At 39.2% G+C, this 22,424-nt stretch overlaps 2 protein-coding genes across 4 annotated transcripts in view; one reads left to right on the top strand and one right to left on the bottom strand.

The window, feature by feature from the left end:
• brd7 (bromodomain containing 7) overlaps positions 1-4,884 on the top strand; it is a 41,022-nt gene extending 36,138 nt beyond the window's left edge. The window contains exons 9-18 of one of the 2 annotated variants that reach the window (XM_051932066.1): positions 1,688-1,763; positions 1,909-2,016; positions 2,187-2,322; positions 2,423-2,534; positions 2,737-2,775; positions 2,891-2,947; positions 3,772-3,865; positions 4,139-4,282; positions 4,392-4,535; positions 4,753-4,884. In XM_051932066.1, coding sequence (XP_051788026.1) covers positions 1,688-1,763; positions 1,909-2,016; positions 2,187-2,322; positions 2,423-2,534; positions 2,737-2,775; positions 2,891-2,947; positions 3,772-3,865; positions 4,139-4,282; positions 4,392-4,535; positions 4,753-4,787 — 945 coding nt within the window. In that variant the 3' untranslated portion in view covers positions 4,788-4,884. The remainder of the gene's footprint in view (positions 1-1,687; positions 1,764-1,908; positions 2,017-2,186; positions 2,323-2,422; positions 2,535-2,736; positions 2,776-2,890; positions 2,948-3,771; positions 3,866-4,138; positions 4,283-4,391; positions 4,536-4,752) is intronic. The other variant, XM_051932067.1, reaches the window with a different exon arrangement.
• Positions 4,885-5,074: 190 nt separating this feature from the next.
• Positions 5,075-22,424, bottom strand: part of adcy7 (adenylate cyclase 7) — a 50,343-nt gene continuing 32,993 nt past the window's right edge. The window contains exons 11-28 of one of the 2 annotated variants that reach the window (XM_051932064.1): positions 21,951-22,083; positions 16,367-16,555; positions 15,476-15,519; positions 15,309-15,368; positions 14,027-14,107; positions 13,881-13,950; positions 13,620-13,717; positions 13,433-13,517; positions 13,142-13,282; positions 12,957-13,028; positions 12,499-12,686; positions 12,329-12,416; positions 11,916-12,074; positions 11,280-11,426; positions 6,771-6,878; positions 6,448-6,562; positions 6,202-6,326; positions 5,075-6,122 (exon numbers count right to left, since the gene is read on the bottom strand). In XM_051932064.1, the coding sequence (XP_051788024.1) occupies positions 5,976-6,122; positions 6,202-6,326; positions 6,448-6,562; positions 6,771-6,878; positions 11,280-11,426; positions 11,916-12,074; positions 12,329-12,416; positions 12,499-12,686; positions 12,957-13,028; positions 13,142-13,282; positions 13,433-13,517; positions 13,620-13,717; positions 13,881-13,950; positions 14,027-14,107; positions 15,309-15,368; positions 15,476-15,519; positions 16,367-16,555; positions 21,951-22,083 (2,050 nt within the window). In that variant the 3' untranslated portion in view covers positions 5,075-5,975. The remainder of the gene's footprint in view (positions 6,123-6,201; positions 6,327-6,447; positions 6,563-6,770; positions 6,879-11,279; positions 11,427-11,915; positions 12,075-12,328; positions 12,417-12,498; positions 12,687-12,956; positions 13,029-13,141; positions 13,283-13,432; positions 13,518-13,619; positions 13,718-13,880; positions 13,951-14,026; positions 14,108-15,308; positions 15,369-15,475; positions 15,520-16,366; positions 16,556-21,950; positions 22,084-22,424) is intronic. The other variant, XM_028809270.2, reaches the window with a different exon arrangement.

The raw sequence follows: 22,424 nt of genomic DNA, 5'->3' as shown, positions 1-22,424 counted from the left end.
TCTTTCGCTACTTCAACGACTTTTAATTTAAAACCAGCTTCATATTTTCTGATCGAACGCTCCATCATAGATAAGGGATGCTCTTACGATAAAGGTGTATGAGGGTGTGAGATACGAAAAACACAAATCAGTGCAAACATCACTTTGGAATAGTTCGGTATCACCGCGTGGTCATGTAGGCACAATAGAGAGGTTAGGAGCACACGCTGATACAGCGCATTGCTGCACCCACATACGTAGAAACAAAAGGCCGTGTGCTTCATGGTTACTCTGTCAGGTGGGCGTTAGCATATCATAATGCCTTGGACCAATAGTGTGAGTTTTCCATATTCGACTTTTACGACTGACATTATCAATTATACGGTAAAATCAATGCCCGACTTATGCTCTATAACTTCTTTTAAAACATACACATTTTATTTTATATGGCTTGTCTATTTTTAACTTGTAATCTTTTTTAAGCTTTATTGGATCTAGGCTGAGTGACTTGTTTTTCTCGTCATACACATTTCATTGTATGTTGACCCTACGTTAACCTATATATGACAAATAAACCTAAACCTATCCGCGGGAGAATTTAAACGCGAGTATATACGGTAAATATTTAGGAGTTCAGGCTCAGACTTTTAATACACAGTAGTCACAACAGCAAAACTAATTACAAAAAAAAAAAACACTGATCACATTTTATACTTTAAACTCCTAAGATGTGTTTGCAGTAGATACTTGAATATTGCTTTGTTTAAAATAAATGACTTACTTTTTTGCTATTTTGAGTTCATTTTACGTTGGAGGTGTTAGCCACAAGCTGTTTGACAGGAGATGTCGGTTTCTGCTGCTCCTCCTCTATTTTTAATACCTTTAAATGAAACAAACCATGTGTTAAGGCATTCATACAAAATTCACATAGTTTCAGCTGAATTGGTTCATTAATTTAAATCAATTTTCAAGTTTAAGCTTTTTAAAAATTTAGTTCAAACTTTTCATTTTTTTAGTGACAGTTTTTAAAAAACAAATTAAAATGTGAACAATAAACTTTATGGCATCGCATTTTTCATATATTTTGACAAACTCGCATTGAACACCGTAGTCCCGTTTATACATAGAGAGGAAGTCGTGTGTTAGATGTGGCTCCGACTGCCTTGCCATGTAGCTGTTTGTCAAAGAGTATTTAGAAAGATGGCCTTGACATTTTTGTTGGGGCTTGCAGCCTCGTCCATAACAGACTTGAGAAGAAGCTCCAGTATATTTTCAGTGGTGCTGTTGGGTAATGGTGAAGCTATTCTAGCCATCCTTTAGTGAGTGGTTGTAAGCACTTGTGACGTCTGCAGTCGCACTGTAATTAAACCTCCACACGTCATGTTTTGTGACAGACAAACATGCTGCAAAACCCATAATGCCACGTCCCCCTTGCTGTTCTTATGGTTGCACCCAGTTTTACTCGAGCGTCTCAAAGGGAATCCAAATGTGAAATGCTGAAAACAATGTCATTCTAAACGGCACAAAAAAACTCTTGCACACAGACGACCAAATGTTATAGCATCAGACATTTTAGGTTACTGCAAACAAGTTCTTACAAACTACAAATGGAGTACAGGGTTTGTTTTATTTTTTTTTTATATGTGCCTGTGTGCAATGCATTTATAAAAACAGGCAGAGGAAGTCACTGTCTCGCTTCTGTGGTTAGTTTCAGTTCGAGCGAAGACGAGCAGATGGTACCACATCACTAGGCTTTCTTAATCCGTCAGAACTGTCTGTGGGGGGTAAGTCACTGTTCTCTTGCATCAAAACGTATGCTTTCTCATTTTAGAATGAACTAAGACCTCATTGTTTCCATAAACCAAAGTGTTTTCTTTTTTTCTTGTTTCCCCAAACCAACACTCCACAACCCCATCTACTCTTTTCAAGACCCTGGGTATTGCCCTGTGAAACTTGGGATGTTGAGTGGGCGACTCCAAAGTGGCGTTAATACCCTTCAAGGCTTTAAAGAAGATAAACGAAACAAAATAACCCCAGGTGAGAAAACTTCCAGGATAGGCAAAATTATGGGGTCTCGAGTTGTGCTTACATATATTGTTCAGGCTGCTGTTTGTGGCGCCTCAGTTTCAAATAGAAGTGGTGGTGGATGAGGCCCTCATAAAAAAAACTAGAAAATTACCCTCTAAACTAGGGTCTGCTTTCTGCAGTGTCCTATGTGAATTATGGACCTTACAGCTCCTACGCCCCAGTCTATGACTCCAGCTTTGCCAACATAAGCAAAGAAGATTCTGATCTTGTCTACTCCTTCTTTGGAGACGAGTCCAGCCTGCAGGGCTCAGACAGGTATGTGTCCATAAACCAGTCTTTCAGGGATATCTGGGTAGCTTGCTGTTGAAAGGATGGTTTCCCAAGTAAGGAGGTCTCCACTCATGTTTCTCCACAGCATTCAGGAGTTTCTGACAAAATCTGAGGACCATATATACCGACATGCTGACAACATACTGGATGCTGTGACCAATGGGGAGCATTCCAGAAGGTTGAGAGAAATGAACATGGTAAGATGATCCTTGTGACACATTATTCTCATTATGGCACTGTATTATTCAGCTGGAAGTGGCACACCCTCTCTGTTCAGAAGAGCCTTTCGCCAGCTAAGGAAAGTGGGGAGTAGTCATCAGTTAATGCATACAAGAAGAAGGTAAAGATTAACAGGGCAGGATTATTGAAAATTGTCAGTGCTTTCTCTTATCCATGCAGTTTCAGATGCAAGCACGGCACACCTGCTTCAGTGTCCTGGTGAGAACAGTTTATCTGGGTAAACAGCAATGCCAGGGAATTACTTTCATGAAGCTACAATTCACATAAGTCAAATATTAGTTTAAGATGAGTTAATATCCTGTACATCTTTCAGACAGTTGACGAAAACGAAGAGTTTGCAAACCAGCTTGAACTGGCCAGCGACGCTGAGGTAATTAATACCTTTTGGTGAGACTAACTTCAATGCCATGCTTCTCGTTTTTGGTTTCCTACCCATTATAGGACAACTTTATGGGGGTTTATTTTTCTTCCCCCTGGAGCTGGAGCTCCTTTAGCAGGTTCTCTCATAGTTATGACATCTCAGCTAAGGTTAAGTTGTTCAAATAGAGCAGGGGTGGGCAATGTTGGTCCTAGAGAGTCACAGTGGCTGGAGGTTTTTGTTCCAACCCCGTTTCTTAATGAGAAGTCAATTATTGCTGATGAAGCATTTATTACTTAAGTGATTTTGATGCTTCATTTTAGTGGTCTCACTTGTTAAAGTTCCCCACCCTTCATTACTTATTTCAGTCTTAAATAGCTGCATTCACTGTTTTAATGGCTTCTTATTAACAATAAGATGTAAATGAAAAAGAAGCCAATAGTTCTCCATCGAGCTGGTTTCCATTTATATGTTTGTGTTTATCATACACGGTTTGATTTAATAAAATAGAAAATGTGATAGACTGAAAATTATCCTTTTTATGCTTCAAATCATTTGGATGATATCCCACGATATAAGACCTTACATTGCAGAGTAACAAGCCATAAAATTAGATAAGGTCTGAGATTGACAAGGATTGGTTTCTAATTAAGAAATTGGGTTGCAATGAAAACCTGCAGCTACTGTGGCTCTTCAGGACTGACATTGCCCACCCCTGAAATAGATGATGGAGTGTAAGACTGAGTGAACTTTGATAAGTTTGTGTGGCAGGAGTATGCTGTGAAAGAAAGGTTGATTAATGTTACTTGAACCCCTTCGCTCTTCCTCCTTCACAGGTTATGGAAGCAGATGCTGGCAGCAGGGTTAACTTTGCTTCTCTGAGTGCTGTGATGGGTCTGGACACTGAATCGCCTGCCTTTGACTCAAAAGGTACGCTTTCAGGATACCCTACGTGTCTCATCTTTTGAGTTCATGAAGTCTAATGCCCATAACAAAAATGGGGAATACTAGGCTTTGATGCAAATTGCCAGCCTTGCTGGATCACCAAAATTTCAGGTCTAATTTTTGCCCTTTACGTTGTAAGTAATGGTTAAGAACATGGTATCTAAAGAGATTTGTTGAGGGGAAGAAAAAAAATCGACCAGTCACTGTACAGTACAGCAGATCTAATGATACCAATCACAATTATTTTGTCTACGCCAGAGGTACAAATGTTCCAGCAGAAACTGGATGAAACGACTCAGCTACTGCGAGAGCTGCAGGGTGCCCAAAATGAAAGGCTTGGTGTGAAGCCTCCACCGAGTATCATCTGTTTGCTTGCACCTTCGTCCAGAGAAATCCAGCTGGGTAGGTTGGTCCCACTAGGCATGTGCAAGGCCCCTTTTCTGTTGTATACTAGACATCATCTGCCATTGTAACAATGTTGTTTTTTTTCCCCCCGCCCCATGATTAAAAGCTGAGAAGGTAACTGAAAATTTAAAGTTAATGGCAAGTCAAGTGGCACCAGGGGACATCACAAGTATACACGGAATTCGAAAGGCCTTAGCTATCACAGTGCCACTCGGCATGCAGATGGAGCCCAACCTAGACCTTACTACAGGTGAGTCTGGAAGTGATACCTAGCCATGTACTCTGTGTCCTTAACCTTATGCAGTAATTGAAAGTCATAGTTGGAATGTCAAGCATCGTGTATGTCATTTATTGCTGTTAATATTTTAAGCCTAGCTGGATCAAGCACTCAAAGTCACTGACAAATTCAGTCATTTGATCTTCATTCCCATTTTTGAGATTTACTTTTTTTTTTCTTCCCCTTTTAGATTCATCAGCCATCAACACTGAGAATCAACTGTAATTGTCATCTAATCGTGCCAAGGTTTATTTTGTAAATTTGCATTGTTTGTGGTTTTTGTATTGTACAGATTTTTTACACAATAAATCTCATTTGCTAATTGTGTACTTTATCAGTGAAATACTACCTTTGAACTCAAATTTTCATCTTGTGCAAACAGGAAGACGATGGCCACACCATTTAATTAAAAATACTTACCATTTTGTATTTTGGTAAAATATAGCTCTCGTAGGCTGCGCTTCCAAATAAACTGCACACTGCATTTGAAGTAACGCACATACTGATACACATTTTAGAAATCTTTATTATATACATTGTCTAAAATCTTCCAGTGGAAGGTTAGTCTCTGTCCTGTATCACTCTTTGCATGTCATTTAAATTAAAAAATAAGGTTTAAAAAGTGATTGCACCATAGAGGAAAGTGAGGAGGTATTTTTTACTCACCCACCCCAGCAGAAGCCTACATGCAGACCCACAAGCTGCACAAGTGTGAATAATTCCATTTAATGCAGAGGCTCATCCAAATGCCACAAAATAAACAATTAGTGCTGTTAAAAATAGAATAAAGGGCAGAAAAATACAGCCTCATGAAAATATGGTGCCATATAGCCCCAGCCACAGCTTTTTTAACAGGAAGGGGAGAAGATTTTAGGTGCATTACACACATATTCACAGCTGCATTTATAAATGGAGTATTAAAGATGCCACTGTTAAATGATAAATTCTTTTTAAAATTGTAATTTGTCTATTGGTTTGCAACAGAATATTCAGAAAATACCATAGTGCAAATGGAGAAAACCAGGCAATTGTTGCTCAAGTTCAATAGCCATATCGATTTTCTCCATTGTCAAAGCATCTTTGGGTTCTTGTTGGTGTAGAAATAACTCCATTGTCTCTTCGCTTACTAAGCCACAGCATTCTGTATCAGTCTTTCTCCAAAAAGCTGATGCAATGTCGCCATGTTTTGGTCACAAGAATGTACGTATGAGGTTTATCCGACCAACTGTAGCAAGACCAGAGCAGTTGTTTAGATCTTGATCACATTGTTAAAGATATGAGACAGTTGTACCCAAGTAATTTACTGATAAAACCATATACTTTGTCTTGATCACAAGTGCAAACAGGATCCATGTCCAGTCAAAGTGATTCAGCCCTCCATCAATTCCTCATGTGGAGATGGAGAAGGGTACATCAGTTCAGAGAAATGCCCTGTGATTTAGTCATATCAGTACAGACAAAGTATGTGCGCAGCTCGCCTTTTCCCTTTACACTGATCAACCCCCGACATTCACAGACATATCCAAGTTTTTGCAAAATATTGGTTGTTTCTTCAGTAACCTGCAAACACAATACAATGGTTAGCCGAGGGCTAAAATAGTCATCATGATTAGTAGTAGAGTCAGAAAATACAAGTAACCTGAATTTTTCCAAGCTCCCCTGTGCTCTCCATTCTGCTGGCAACATTCACAGTGTTGCCCCAGATATCATATTGAGGTTTACGTGCACCAATGACTCCAGCAATCACAGGACCATGATTCATTCCTAATTTAAGAAATAGTGGATTCTGAGTATGAAATAAACTTTGGGCAACATGCTCTTTATTTCCCTATATCCAAGACCCAAACAGCAGTAGTGGGTGGCTCTCATGAAGTGTTCCTCTTACCAATGCGCAAACGAAAGTTGTTAAATGAATGTCTGTTAATCCCATCAAGTTTTCCCATCATAGCGATAGCAAATTCCACCATGATGCCAATTTGCATATGCTGTCTGTCAGAGTCCTGGGGTAGAAGCAAGGTATAAACAAGTTAAAATGCAAGATGTACTGTATAAAATCACCCACCCTTGCCAGGTTTACTGCTGGCATGAGCAATGTAATCCAGGGCCATGACTAACGGTGGCAATTAAGAACTCCAGATCCCTCAACTCACTCTATTCCATAACATACCAATCAAGACATCTAAAATATTAAAAGATTTTTGTTGGTACCTGATTATTATCCATGTGTTGATTCCCACTGAGGCCTGTAGCTGCCATGTAGGTGCTCCCAATTGTTTTAATTTTCTCCACTCCACTAAACTTAGGTTTTGATAGAAGCTGTGATTAAAAAGAAAAAAATGTATAAAGTAGGGCAAAATTACACTTAAATTTACAATATAATCCACAACCATGAAGTCAAATAAATGTTTCTATCACAAACAATTCGAGTTACTGTTTTAGAATGCCAATTCTTTTTTCAAGCCACCATTTCCGAAAACAGCAATTTTGACTTCACTATCCTAAATAGATAAAATTATAAAAGTCTGAGTAACTTTGCATCAATATCTCAAACAAAGCACAAATCCTATAATCCTATCACTAAAATGTTAGTATTGATGGATAAAGTAACTCACTCTCAAGCACTCTGAGTTAGTAACATTGCAATCTAAACCAGCTATCTTTTGTTTTACAGGTTAGTGAGAGACTTTTATATTCTTCTTCTCTAAATGACATTCAATACACTTTGAGCTCAAAAGTGCATGAACCGTTAATCACAAGTGACACAGGGTAAAAATTGAAGCATCAGCATCCATGACCATATAAGAGTGAGCTGGAGCCAAATAGGCTGCCTATCTTCTACAACAAGAAGCTCTTTTCTTCCTCTTATGATCAGTCTTGCCTAAAAATATTTATGCGTACCCACATTAAGTTCTCTGTTACAAGAAGAATTCCAAGAACTTGAATGGTCAATTTTCCTCTACTTGAAGAATCTCTAAGTAATGAGAGACTGAATACACTTCATGCAGTATCGCGCATGCACACATGTATCATGCCTGACCAAGACTGTTTAGCTATCAAACTACAAAGAAAAATACAGCAAATCTGATATTAGTTTAACCTGCTCTTAACTTCCATATTTCTACAGAAGAAACACATTATTACAATATTAATGGTTTGTTTTCTTAAGATAACCAGTGTGTGTTTTGAGGCAACTGTAATTGATTTGAGAAGTTGTCAAATTTCTGATAGTATAGTTCATTTTTACAAACACAATTTCATAAAGTTTCTAACAGACATACCAATAATACAGAAATATAAGTATTACACAAACTAAACTTGTAATCTTTAGTCATTAGGCCATATAGTCACGTTACTTGAACAAAAAAAGCTGAAATACAGACCTATTTGGATACATTTAGAATGACAGTCTCGGAGAAAACTGAAGTGCAATGTCACAGTCATGACCAGATACTGTAAGTCATGAAAAAAATTCAGAGTAACAAAAACTGTTGCTGATGAATGGAGACCATCTGTCCTCCAAATAAAATCAATGAGCTTTATGCTTGAATTGAGAATATTTGTAGAACATCACCACACCTGTTACTCTTCAATCCAAAGAGCCAAGCCCAGTTTTAGAAAATAAAACAAATGGTCCAGTCCAGAAAAATGTTAAGTTGCTGCTCTAAAGCTACTATGCTGGCCAGTTGGCTCTCCTCCCTGTTTCTGCAGAAGTAGTTCCACAAAACTTTAAATTCCACATTAACTTTAAATTTACCTGATGAGAAAAACCTTATACCACCTGTAATGCAGGACGGTGGAAATGTTGTGGTCTAAGGCTGCATTGCTGTAAGAGGGTCTGGGAAGCTTAACCATCATAGAATCTATTATGAAATTCCTAATTTTACCAGAGGGTAGTTGAAGATAATGTGAGACCACATGTCAGAACATCGCATGGTCTACTTTTGGTTGAGCTTGAACATGATAATGACTCTAAACATATCAGCAAATGCATCAAAATGGCTAAAAAGAAACTAATAGAAGGTTCTGGATTGGCAAATCAAAGTGTGGATCTTAATCCTATCAAGATGGGGTGAGTGTGTGGGTTAGAGGCCCACCCCTTAAAACACTGCACAGCTAAAAGAATTCTGCATGGAGAAATGGGAGATAGAGTGGAAAGGCACCATATGATTGATAGATAGATAGATAGATAGATAGATAGATAGATAGATAGATAGATAGATAAAAAGCCTACTTGGGGTTGTTTCTGCCAGAGGGGACAGTACCAGCTATTAGAGCTTTTTCCATCCACAAACAGAGCTGGCGTATCTGTTCATTTTTTTGTTGAATAAATTATTACAAAGTCATTGCAAATTTTTATTTTTCTACAAATACATCTATTATATAAAGTAATCTTGGGTTGAGACATAAACATCTCGTAGAGACATTTTGAAGTTCCGCAAGACTTCTTGCACATCACGCCCTACTTACAAACAATTTCTTGGAGACACTTTAATGTCCCAGAAGACAAAGAAGCGAGACAAAAGTACAGCTGCTGTACAGGCTTTTAAATGATCATTGTGCAGCACAACATGCAGATCACTACAGCACTGCACCCCTGGGTTGTTGGGTGGGCGAGTGAAGCGATTAGGGGGCACAGCCCCTAGTGTATGTGTATACATATGTATATATATCACGCTTTAAATCAGGCTTATTTTAAAACCTACATACAGTATATATATACCGGCAGGCCAAGCACAATGCAGCCTTGGTGGTTGCTGAGGCAAAAACTCGGGCATGGGAGGAGTTTGGGGAGTCCATGGAGAACGATGTCCAGATGGCTTTGAGGAGATTCTGGTCCATCATCTGGCGTCTCAGGAGGGGGAAGCGGTGCAGTGTCAACACTGTGTATGGTGGGGATCGTGCGCTGCTGACCTCAACTCGGGACATTATGGGTCGGTGAGAGGAGTACTTCGAAGACCTCCTCAATCCCACTAACATGCCTTCCAATGAAGAAGCAGAGGCTGAGGACTCGGGGGTGGGCTGTCCCATCTCTGGGACTGAGGTCACCAAGGTGTTCAAAAAAACTCCTTGGTGGCAGTGCCGTGGAGGTATATGATATACGCCCGGAGTTCCCCAAGGCTCTGGATGTTGTAGCACTGTCTTTGTTGACATACCTCTGCAACATGGCATGGACATCGGGGGCAGTGCCTCTGGATTGGCAGACCGGGGTGGTGGTCCCCCTCTTTAAAAAGGGGGACCGGAGGGTGTGTTCCAACTACAGAGGGATCACACTTCTCAGCCTCCCTGGAAAAGTCTATTCGGGGGTCCTGGACAGGAGGGTCCGTCAGATAGTCAAACCTCGGATTCAGGAGAAACAGTGTGGTTTTCGTCCTAGTCGCAGAACAGTGGACCAGATCTACACCCTTGGCAGGGTCCTGGAGGGTGTATGGGAGTTTGCCCAACCAGTCTACATTTGTTTTGTGGACTTGGAAAAGGCGTTCGACCGTGTCCCTCGGGGAATCCTGTGGGGGTTGCTCCGGGAGTATGGGGTACCGGACCTCCTGTTAAGGGCTGTTCGGTCCCTGTACAATTGGTGTCAGAGCTTGGTCCGCATTGCTGGCAGTAAGTCGAACCCGTTTCCGGTGAGAGTTGGACTCTACCAGGACTGCCTTCTGTCTCCAAAGTTATGAACAGAATTTCTAGGCACAGCCAGGGCGTTGAGGGGGTCCGATTTGGTGGGCTCAGGATTGGGTCACTGCTTTTTGCAGATGATGTTGTCCTGTTTGCTTCATCAGGCCGTGATCTTCAGCTCTCACTGGATCGGTTCGCAGCCGAGTGCGAAGCGGCTGGGATGGGAATCAGCACCTCTAAATCCAAGTCCATGGTCCTCAGCCAGAAAAGGGTGGATTGCCTTCTCAGGGTTGGGAGCGAGATCCTGCCCCAAGTGCAGGAGTTCAAGTATCTTGGGGTCTTGTTCACGAGTGAGGGAAATGGAGCAGGAGATCGAGAGGCGGGTCGGTGTGGCGTCCGCAGTGATGCGGGCTCTGCATCAGTCTGTCGTGGTGAAAAAGGAGCTGAGCCGAAAGGCAAAGCTCTCAAATTTACCTGTCGATCTATGTTCCTACCCTCACCTATGGTCATGGACTGTGGGCAGTGACCGAAAGAACGAGATTGCGAATACAAGCGGCTGAAATGAGTTTCCTCCGCAGGCTTTCCCTTAAAGATAGGGTGAGAAGCTTGGTCATCCGGGAGGAGCTCAGAGTAGAGCCACTGCTCCTCCGCATTGAGAGGAGTCAGATGAGTTGGCTCGGGCATCCGATCAGGATGCCTCCTGGACGCCTCCCTGGTGAGGTGTTCTGGGCATGTCTAACCAGGGGGCGGCCCCAGGGAAGACCCAGGACACGCTGGAGGGACTATATTTCTCGGCTGGCCTGGGAATGCCTTGGGATGCCCCCGGAAGAGCTAGCAGAAGTGGCCAGGGAGAGGGAAGTCTGGGCATCTCTGCTCAAGCTGCTGCCCCCGCGACCCGATCTCGGATAAGCAGAAATAGATGGATGGATGGATCGATCGATCATTCAACACCTAAAGCCCATGATCAATAATACATTACGGCTAGTTAAGAAGTTTAGACAGCCTACTTGCATACTCTTCATCATCCCAACAGATTGAATTTCTGTATGCAAATCAGAAAATGCTATAGGTGAAACAAGATGTTGTGAGCTGAAAACCCCACCTCACCTCATCAAAGTCAGCAATTATCTCATTAAGCAGCCGCAGACATTCCAGACCCTCCTTATTAATGTCACATTCAGTGTAGAATTCCTTGAAGTCAGGAACGGAGGCAAACAGGACACAGACACAGTTATAGGAGTTGTAGTAGAATTCCTGTAGATGGAAGAGAATGGTGAATTCAGTACTACAACTGGCAACATAACATACCAGAAAAATGGGGAGGACTTAGAAAGTGTCTAATGGAATATAGCCTAATAGGATGTGTTCTGTTTGTACACCAGCATTGTAGTACACTGTATTAATCCCCTAGGAGGAACTGTCTTTTTGCACGGCCTTTGGAGGTGACAGCACAGGTCAGCCGTTGTATGGCACTCCAGAGCAATTTTCAGGTTAAGGGTCTTGCTCAAGTGCCCAGTGGAGTAGAATCTCTTATGGCAGTAATGGGATTTGAACCAGCAACCTTCCAGATAGTGCAATGATGCATGAAATGACGTTGTAGGGCAGTCAGGATTCTGAAGAATCCTGACAGATGTCTCTCCTCACCAGCTATCTATGCAATTCTGTGATGTCAGATACCTTGAGTCTTTTCTTCTGTTGGACAAGGTGTGGAAGTGTTTGGCACTCCTCATCTCAGACCACTACCTCATTTTTCTTGTTGTCCTCAATGAACTGGGCAGCTACATGAGCTGGAAGCACATTTTCAAGCAATAGTCTGTTCAAATTCTCCATGGTCTCAATCTCTTCTTGTTTCTGCTGATTTTTGTTCTTCAACAGAAAGTCTTTCCTGTAGCAGTACTCATTCTGCAGAGTGAGAAGCAAAGAGAAAAAATGGGCCAAAGAAAGGTGGGCTTCTAATAAACAGCCAAAGCAATGACCTCAGTCCCTACTAGATAGAATTTGGCAGCCAAAGCAACATGTCTTTGAATGTGTTATGTGTGACTAAGAAATCACTGAAGACACATTTCACCTCAAATATTTATGCTCCATGAAGTTTCAAACAATCCTCATTCTGTAACATAAGAAATGAGATTTAGAAATGCACATTGAACAAGTACCTGCCAGGTAAGGATTAACAAGGTGAGCACAAACAATAGGGTGTAGATGCAGCTCATCGTTGTTGGGTCTTCAAGTATAAAAGGAAGGCTGAAAAGATACGTTTGTTATTAGCATAAACACTTTTCCCTGTAAAAGAAGGTCAAAAGCAATAATAGAAAAGGCAACTCACTGGTTTAACAATTCAGTACAGTTTGAGCCACATGGCTGGTTTGGGTAGTTGTTGGATGACTGTGTCTTTAGGATGAAAGTAAAGTAAATGCAGCAGGACAACACCAGGAAGGATAACTTCAGTTCAAAGTTCACTCTCAGGAATACACAGCCAGCCATGAGTCCCAGAAGGCAGCAGTATACATAGTACTAGGTAAGGACAGTTCAGAGTAGTAATGTACGATTTTGTTCTCTAGTTAGCACTAGGCATTTACATTTCATCCTCTCTTTACTGAGCCTCCACATTCCTATTTAACTATAGTCAAACATGTATAACCTCAATAGCAGGAGCCAGGAAAGGGTATAGGGTATAGTTTTTATTTTCTCAAATTATAGACACTGTGGATACGGCTAGAGTACCGATTCTAAATAAGCAGACTCACAGAGTAAATCCATCTAAGCAAATACTCTGATGCTTACCGGTAAGTAAGAAGGCTCTGGCTCAAGTACAGTATTGTTTGCCGAATCAGTTGGATTTTTTTCCACATAAACCTACCATTAAAAAAAAATGAAGTTATGTGAACATCAAACTAGAATTTACTGAAAAAAATTAAAACCTGTCCTCAATTTCAGTTAAACAAACATGGCATTATTCTATGTCTTACCAGAGCCAAGATTGCCGGCACCAGGATGATGCTTATGACTAGGATGGTCACTGGAAGTCGTACATAGGGCTTCTTTTGTATGGATTTCGAGATGACTGAAAGCATTCTTATCAGCCTAGGAGGCTTGGGGCAAAATTTGCGCTAATCACAAAGAGACAGGGAGGATAGATTCAATAAAATGAATGTACATTTAAGTGAGAAGTCAGTCACCACATAACCCCAGTTCCAAAAAGTCAGCTCAAATTATTCTGGTCCAAAAGTTTGTCGCACCTGCCAAAGTTGTATACTCACCACTATGTCACTGGTAAAACACAGCAAGTTAGTACAGAGAAGCATCACAGTTATCACTCCAAAGAAAACCCCCATTTCATGAAACCTAAATAGAACGGCAAAGAGTACACTCTGGTAAAAACATAACTATTCAATGACTCAGGGTCACATCCTGTGAAGAGAACTATTTAGTAATTAGAAGACATACCTTTGAGAGACAAGCAACTGCACAGAGAGAATACACAGGAACACAAAGGTTGCACAAGCCAGGTAGTACTGAAATCCAGGAAGGTCTGTATTTCGATACTATGTGAAAACAAGAAAGCAGTCAGAAGCTACAAATATGGGTAAACGCATTGGTCTTAACCACCATCAAAAAAAGAGACAACTTGGGGCAAGAGGTAGGATATGGGCCGACAGTCTTGCGTTAATGTTTAATATTTTGGAAAATACAATTAATTCTACTCACTGGTTTCTCCAACCCCATCTCTTTAAAGTACAGTGAGATGCTATAAAACTCCTCTAGTTTGATCCACTGCCTGCACAAGAAGAGAACAGCACATTTTAGTGCAGAAAAAGCTTGGAGGAAAAAACAATGAGAAAAAGCGAAGTTACCTCAGTGAGTTTAGCTCATCAATTGTTGTCACCATCTTGTTGTGAAGTTCCTCATTAAACTTATTCTTCTGGGATTTGTTTCTGTTGACACACATACAGTATTCATTTTAGGTATTACTTCTGAGCACTTACAAAACAAACAATCGAAGCCACCATATTCTCGCCACAAAAACATGATGGCTTTTGTTGTATTATAATGTTCTACTCTGTGACCTACACTGACAAATACTGAGGGCAATTCTTCATATTTAATAACTACCAAGTTTCTATTGGCTGCCGCTACTCTCATCAGTAGTGCTTGTTTAAAAAAAAAAAATCAGAAAATTCATTGATTTCTGTTTTTGAACCCAAACACATACAGCTGTTAGTGAACCACTTATTGGAAAGCATATACCAAAAGGAAAACATTCTCCTAATTGTGTTTCTGTTTTGCAATGGCAAACAAAAAGCAGCAAAAGATATGGCAAAGAAAGTAAAAGAAGTTCCACACTCTAGTGAAATGAATGCCATGTAACTCCTGTTTGCTCAGATGATCCATACGAGGCCCTCCTGATGGATCGGTTCATCTGACATTCTTCTTATTGACAGCATCATTTTGACATTTAAGGGTAGTATAATGAGAAGTAAGGGTATCACAGTGCCAAAAAAAAAACGTTCTGGTATATCAAAAGTTTCTAATGAAAGTAATGTTTTTTAGCCAATGTATGCAATACAGAAAATAAGGATAGGTGCCTTGCAGTAACTTGGGTAAGACTGTGGTTCACATTTTAGTGTCTGTACATTAAAAACACTACAAACTCAAAAGTGTTGTTTTTTTTGGGTATGCCGAAAGTGTACTATGCTCCGTTTGAGAGAGTTTTCATGAATTTCTAGTTAGTATAAAACAAAGGCAGTATTATGCAAACTTTTCTGTGCAGTGCTGTGAAGGTGAGATTTGTTAGTAAACCTCATAGTGCATAGTTGAAACCAACTAAACTTCATAGCGCAGAGGACTGAGAGGCAGGCTAGCAACCTCTGATCAGTATTCAGGGATACCGCAGAACTAAAGGCATGGTAAATGTTTCCATGCAGCACAACCAAGTAAAAGACCATCCCGCCACCTAGTTAGTGTTAAATGAGTATTGTTGGAATCATGCAATATTCTGCTGTGCAGAACACTTGAGGTGACACTCCAATCACTAGTCTGCATTCAGTGAGTATAGTACGAATCAGACATGCAGGCCCTGCAAAGCCCTGCCCAGCAGTACTAGTGCTGTGCATGGCATATGCAGCACACACTCACTTAGGGGTCAAATGTGATGACACAGTTGGAGAGCGCAGTTCCTGCGTAGTTTCATCAAAGCTGTCAGATTGACAGAAGGACAGTAAATTGGTATCACTGAAGATCAGCAGAAGTTTTAATTACATCACACCCTAAGAGACCATGTTTTTACTTTTCCCACAGCTTACCTGTCTAGTTTTTTATGGAAAGGAATGGGCCGCATAGGAATGTCCTAAAAAAAAATAAATAAATAAAAATAAAAAGATTATATAAGAAAAACACAAAAACAGGAGCAAGAAGTGCCATCATTAAAGAATTCAAGTCAAAAAGTCAAAGCAAACTTTATTGTCATCTTAACCATATACAAGTATACAGACAGATGAAATTGCGAAGCTCAGGGTCCACAGTGTAACAACTTGAAGTACAATAATAAATTAAAAATAGAATGGTATTTGCAATCTAGATACATAAATATAGTCAATAGATATGTAATAACATAAAATAAATAAATAATAGACATAAATAATACAGAAATTATCAGTGTATGATAATAGTTGTTTAAGACATGTGTAAACAAGATGGGACAGACTGCATAGTCTTAAAAGTAAACAGTCTGCCCTCAGCTGTTAGTAATTTAAGTGCAATAGAGCCTGCAACTGTATACAAATTTGGTATCCTGCATGTGATATTTAAGACAACTACCAGCTATTGATAGAGTCTCCATCTTTTAATAATAGTAACAATAATAGTAACAACAACAACAACAAAAACAACAGCAACAACAACAAAAACAAACTCCAATGTTTATAAAAAGCAACAGTCTTACTAGTTTTCTTTATGAAATAGATTTCATAAGTTTCTATCAAGGAGTGTTTAAAATACAACAGTTAAGGTAATTAAATAATCTAAAGAAATACAGCAAGCGAGTAAAGTGAAATATAAATATGATTATGCCACATTATGCATAGAATTCAACTACCGCTTGTACTATGAGTCTTGGTAGGAAACCACAGGATCTTGACATTAATGAAATTCTGGCATGTATCATCCATTATGAAGAACTCTGAGATGATTCTCACCTTGCAGAACTTGCTATTACCAGCTAATGCTTCACTGGCTAGTGCCTCACGATTCTGGAGATGAGCAAAGGGTTTGGCAGCACCCCATGACTCCAGGTACCTGGTCATCCTCACCGATGCACGTCCCTTGAGACCATCATTTACCTTAGGCCTTGGCAGATGTTTGTTGTGTACTTGGGTATCCTTTGACTGACAAAGATACAATCAAATTTATACACAGTATATATAATGCAAAGTTGACTGACTCATTCACTCAATCACTTATCAACAAAAATACTATTTCTAGTTTAATAAAATGCGGAATTTGGCAGGATTGTACATCTAGTCCAGCAGGTATCCACTAAGAAAAGACAATATTTGGGGGTAAAAACCAAACACCCCTACAACAGAAAAACTAAATAACCCAAAAACTTTAAAAATGCCTTGACTGATTTGACTGAAATTCAGTGATGTTATATAAAAAACGTATTGGCCAACTTACTTTTATTTGTCAATATTTTCTGAAACTTATGTTAACTTACAAGCCATGCGCTGCACTTAGAGATGCCCTTTATACAAATGAAGGACACAGCAGAAGTGATTGACAGCAGCACCAACCAACAGGGTGGGAGGACGACTGAAGAAGAGGTGATGTAATCACTTTTGCCATGTACAGTTAGGTGTGAAATAGACAGAGATAGTTCAATGGAGATGCAAAGCTGAATGCCAGACACTGTGGCTATGAGCATTGGTGTTGCTTCGCTAGTATCAAAAAGGCAGGGAGAGAGAAGTAGAAGCAGAAGTGGCATCCTTGGATCCAAGACAAGTGGAGACAGATGGTTTAAGTGTAAACTTAGCTGGTCCCCCACAAGCTATTACAATGTAATAAACATTTGCATCTAACAAAATTTGAAACAGGATACCCCACCTTGCCCTCCGAAATCCTTTACATTTATTTATATGCACATCTGCTTACTTTGTACTTCTCCAGCACTACACAAAATATTTTACATATATATTTGCATCTGCAGACTTTAAATGGGAACCCCCGATCGTTTAAGCAGCCTCCAAGATATAATATAGTCATTTATTTTTTCCGCTTCAAGTACTAGATTAAACAACCCCAAAAGTAAAAATATTCAGTTCATTATAAGAGCCACCTAAATGTCATTGTTGTTTGCAATAAGTTAAAGTAAACCGTGAGTCAGTGTTAGACACTTTATTTTCTGCTGGGCTATGGCAAAAAAAAAAAAAATACAAGTTTGAACATACATATGATGAAAAACACAAAAAGAATTACCTAACAACATAATCAAGTGAAAATCGTAAAAATCTAGTAATGATAATAGTATGTATTCAAATTTCTCATTATTCCTACTGATTACCCATTTCAATTCAACAATCAACAAAAGTCAAGTCACTGGGAAAAGCATAAGTTAATGTAATGCAGGAATGGATGTTTTACTCATGGGAAATTGTATGTAGCAAGTTCAAAAGTAAGCAGCTCCAATGACCTAATAATATTATTATTACTTATTATTTGACCGATGCTTTTATCCAAGACACCTTACAGAATTTTAGATACAATTGGTTACATTTCATTTTTTTTCACTGGGAGGACAGGCAGGTGAAGTGTCATACAGTGCCACCAGAAGGATTTTAACACACAACCTCAAGGTTTGAAGCCACCAAATCACACCACACTGCCTTCCAATAATATTAGCTTTTTAATAAAAAACTGTACAAATATTGTACACATAAAAGCACTTAGTTACATGGTACTTCTGATACATCCGATTAACTGATGGCACTATAACTGAAGCCCACTATCTTATGAAATTTCGCTAATAATCTATGAGCCTGGAGATAGTTGCATAATACTACAACAGCACTAAGTGGGGACAAAACTAATAAACCTGCTACAACTTTTACCTTTTTACCTTTTACTTTACAAACTTAAAATTCTTGTTCTGTTGTTACTATAACAATAAAGAGATCAGAACATTAGAACATCAGAAAAATTGTGAAGGTAACAGGCCATTCAGTCTAACAAGCCGGTCCATCCAATTCACCTAGATTGTCCAAAATAACATCAAGTTGAGATTGTCCTTCTCTCCACCACAAATTTATTTATTGTATCTATGGTTCTTTGCATACAAATTTTCTAACATCTGTGTGAAATATGGTCTTAACAAATTTTAACTGCATCTCTATGTTCCTATTGCAGAATTTATTTTAAATTAACAGCTGGGGTCATAATTATAAAAACTTTAATCACATCCCCTCTTAATTTCCTCAAACTCCTTCAATCTCTCCCGATAGTTTATAGGTTTTAGTCTCAGTATCAACCTAGTCACTGTTCTCTTGACTTTAACTAGTGCTGCTGTGTTTTTTGTTATACTGTATAGGGACCAAAAGAGAACACAGTACTGCAGGTGAGGCCTCACTAGTGTGTTGCATAAATTAAGCACAACCTTCCTTGATTTACACTCCACACAGTGTGATATATAATTTAACAATCTATTATCTTTTCAGATAGCGATGAGTCCACTATGGGTGTTTCACAGACTATCTAAAGTTAAACCCATGGTCAAGAAAAATAATCTGGACTCCACTGTCTTTGACAACTTTAGGCCCATTTCTAACCTGCCTTTCTTAAGTAAAATTTTACAAAAAAAAAGTAGCTTTAAAGCAGTTAAATGATTACTTGAATAAACATTCTAGATAAGTTTCATTCAGGTTTTAGAACAAATTAGAATTCAGAAACTGCACTGGTTAACACTAGAATTACCAAAGCCTACGAAAAAAGGTGTAAATCCGGCCAACCTTAAATCCCTTCACACCTCTCCATCAGTGTGTTTTGTCCTGTAAATGTGCAGATAAAGACAAGCAGCAAGCAGCCTGCTGTTCCATCCCCCCACCGCCACAGAACGTGCACAAAGTTCTCCCAGCTCATGCCTTGATTATCTGGGAGTGAAGAGCTGGAGTTTTAGAGTGGAAATAATAGATTGTTATTTGGAACACATATATTTCATGTGTGTTCTGTTTCTACAATAATCTGTGTAAACACATTGTTAAAACAGAAACGTTTTTCATGTTTTAGTAATAATGACAAAATGTAGGCATAAACTATATAATGTGTGAAGCCTGAAGTCCAAAGATCAAATAAACACTTTCACAAAAGTTTCAATGACGATACAACAGCTTCCATGGCGTAGCGTTAAGAATTGCCGACTTGTAATCAAGAGTCCCTGGTTCGACCCTGACTGCCTCCTATATTTACCGTTTTCAGTAATGAGCTACTCTTATTGTTAATATTATACAATAAACACATACATTTGGGCATCTCTCTGTATTAGCAGTTAAGCTACTGTTTAGTTTTGCCAACATGCTCACCTCGCTTCTGTATTAGCAGTGAGAGGAAAAGTAAAAGGGATACCATTTTGCCAATGTGCTTGCCTCGCTTCTGAACATATATACATACACACTCACACACACACATTTTATTATTATTATTTATTTTATATATATTATTATATTAATTATATATATATATTAGATATGCCTGGAGAGCCCTGGACCTCAGCACTTCCGCCACACCAGGAAGTGCTGGAGGGGGAAGAGGAACAGGAACACTGAGTGCTTCCGGGGATGCAGCCGGCACTTCCGCCACACTGGGGCATGTCGGTAGAAGATTGCAGGAGCACATCCGGGGGAACATATAAGGGGCCGCCTCCCTTTATTCAGGGCTGGAGTCGGGTGGAAGAGGAAAGGCATTGTGTGTTGGCTTGGACTTGTGGGGTGATTGGTGCTGCGGCACTGGGTTGTGCACTTTAATATTTGTAAATAAACGTGTGTTGGGTGACAAAATGATGTCCGCCTGTCTGTGTCCGGGCTAGCAAATGGAGTAACTTTATTAATTGTATTTACCTCTTTTTGGGCTGATCACTGACTAAAAGGTCAATCTATTAGATGTATTCCCATCAACTCTTTACTGGCACTGTTTTAATGATTAAAATATTTTTAAATGCTGTATTTTTAACAACACAGTTATTTTTATCCAGTAAAAATATGTTTGATAATGTACTTTCCACAGGGAATAAGCACAAATGTAACAATCTGCAACTTTAAAACACTAACGTTTCGTCCACATTTTAGTGCAAGCTTATAATGTATTTCTATTTACACAGGTTAAATGCATATATAAAATTAAATGCTTTTATTTTGTATATGCTGTATGATTTCCTTATTAGGCATGTTTACTCATTAGAGGGACAGGCTGTATGCATTAAACATCCAATTATGTGGCTGCAACTTAAAACAGGTATTATATTTATGTCCTAGCATGTACACACAGTCAAGAGGTTTTGTTGTTGTTTAAATAACCATCAGAATGAGCAACACGAGTGACTGTAGACAATCACAATGGCATGATTGTTGTATCTAGTTGTTATTGTTCTAGCATCTCAGAAATATATATGCTCCTAGGATTATCATTCACTTAATTCTCTAGAGTTTACACAGAATGGTGCAATTATTGGGTAAAAAGCACATGCAAAAAGTGGTAATTCTCTGAGCAAAAAGATAGAAGACTCGTTCATGCTAAGAGAGGTGGCCAGAATAGCATCTTCAGATGCACAATGTATCAAAACATAAAGCACAAAACCAGACAAGGTCATCTTCTTGTCACCAATGAACAGGAGGTTGAGCATACAGTCAGCAAATGATCCACAAAAACTGAATAACTAAGGAATGGAAAAATGTTGCCTGGTCTGACAAATCTCTATTTCTGATTCAACATAGTGATGGCAGATTCAGAATCTGGCATAAACAGCTTGAATTCATGCGTTCAACCTGCCGTGTGTCAATAGTACAGGAGGGTGTTGGTAATATAGTGGTGTGGGGAATTGTATATTGGCACCCATTAAGTCTCTTAATACTAGCGGAGCATAATCTTCTATTTCACTTCAGGGCCACATACAAGTAAATCACACAAATACTACAGCAATATAAAAATCACTATTTTATCTCACAGTATGTCACTGAATTATAGGAACAAACCAAAAAACAATATAAATGTTAACCAGGGAAGAATGAAGGAGGTCACAGATGCAAAGTCGCCCAGGGGACAATGTGGGTAGCAACAGAGACACAGAAATGGCAAAAAGTAAACTCATTGTTGACATCACATCTCTCAGAAAAAAACACAAAATTGGTCATCTTCCTGTCATGGTAGAGGATCAGCAAGCAGCAAAATCTGCACGTCTCCATGTGGCATTACATACAAGACTGAACAAATTCCAACAGTAATAATAAATGTGATACAGCATCACATCTGTAATACATCCTGCCAACAAATGGGGATTCAAAAAAATATTCATTGGTCATCATTGCACTGTGTATTGGTTTTACTAGATTTGTTTACACCTTGCCAATGAAGACTTTGGGGGTTGGAGGTTTAAAGAACGAAGTCAGAGACGATATGTCACCCAGGAGAAAAAAAAGAATAGGGTCTGAAGTACCAAGTCAGCATACCCTATAATCACAATAGTCAATCGGAGACACAAAGTAATCAAACCATTAAGCCACATAGAATGATTGTTACCCTGGGATCAATGACAAGGTAGGTCTGTATATGCTGCTCCTTCAGGTATGGGTCTCTCAGGTGACCATTCCCTTCTTCCACCTCATAGGCATCATTTAGATGTTTCAGGGTGGCATCAGTGATATGCACTCGGCTAAAAAGACAGACAGTTAAAACAGATCATGTAATCTTTGCTTTTTTTTTTTACTGTATATTAAGAAAAGGGTAGAATTCAGATTTGCATGTGTTGTAATCACTTAAATACATTGTTGTTACACAATTGATTAAGTCATAAATGGTAAGATATAATGAGGTGGAGAGGAAAGCAAACAATAAAAATTCATCGAAATAGGAGGCACATTTTCTCATTAGGAACTGTATGCTAAAAATAAAAGCATTGTAGTTACTTAAACAGATTAGAAACAAGCTTTCACAAATGTCTCTAATTATTTCAACCATCAAGAAATATGAGTCAAGAAATGATGTCATATAATA

Source organism: Erpetoichthys calabaricus, chromosome 9 (assembly GCF_900747795.2).
Source record: "Erpetoichthys calabaricus chromosome 9, fErpCal1.3, whole genome shotgun sequence".
Classification (NCBI taxonomy): domain Eukaryota; kingdom Metazoa; phylum Chordata; class Cladistia; order Polypteriformes; family Polypteridae; genus Erpetoichthys; species Erpetoichthys calabaricus.
Note: the sequence above shows the minus strand (reverse complement) of the source record. Positions and strands in the feature narration are given on the sequence as shown.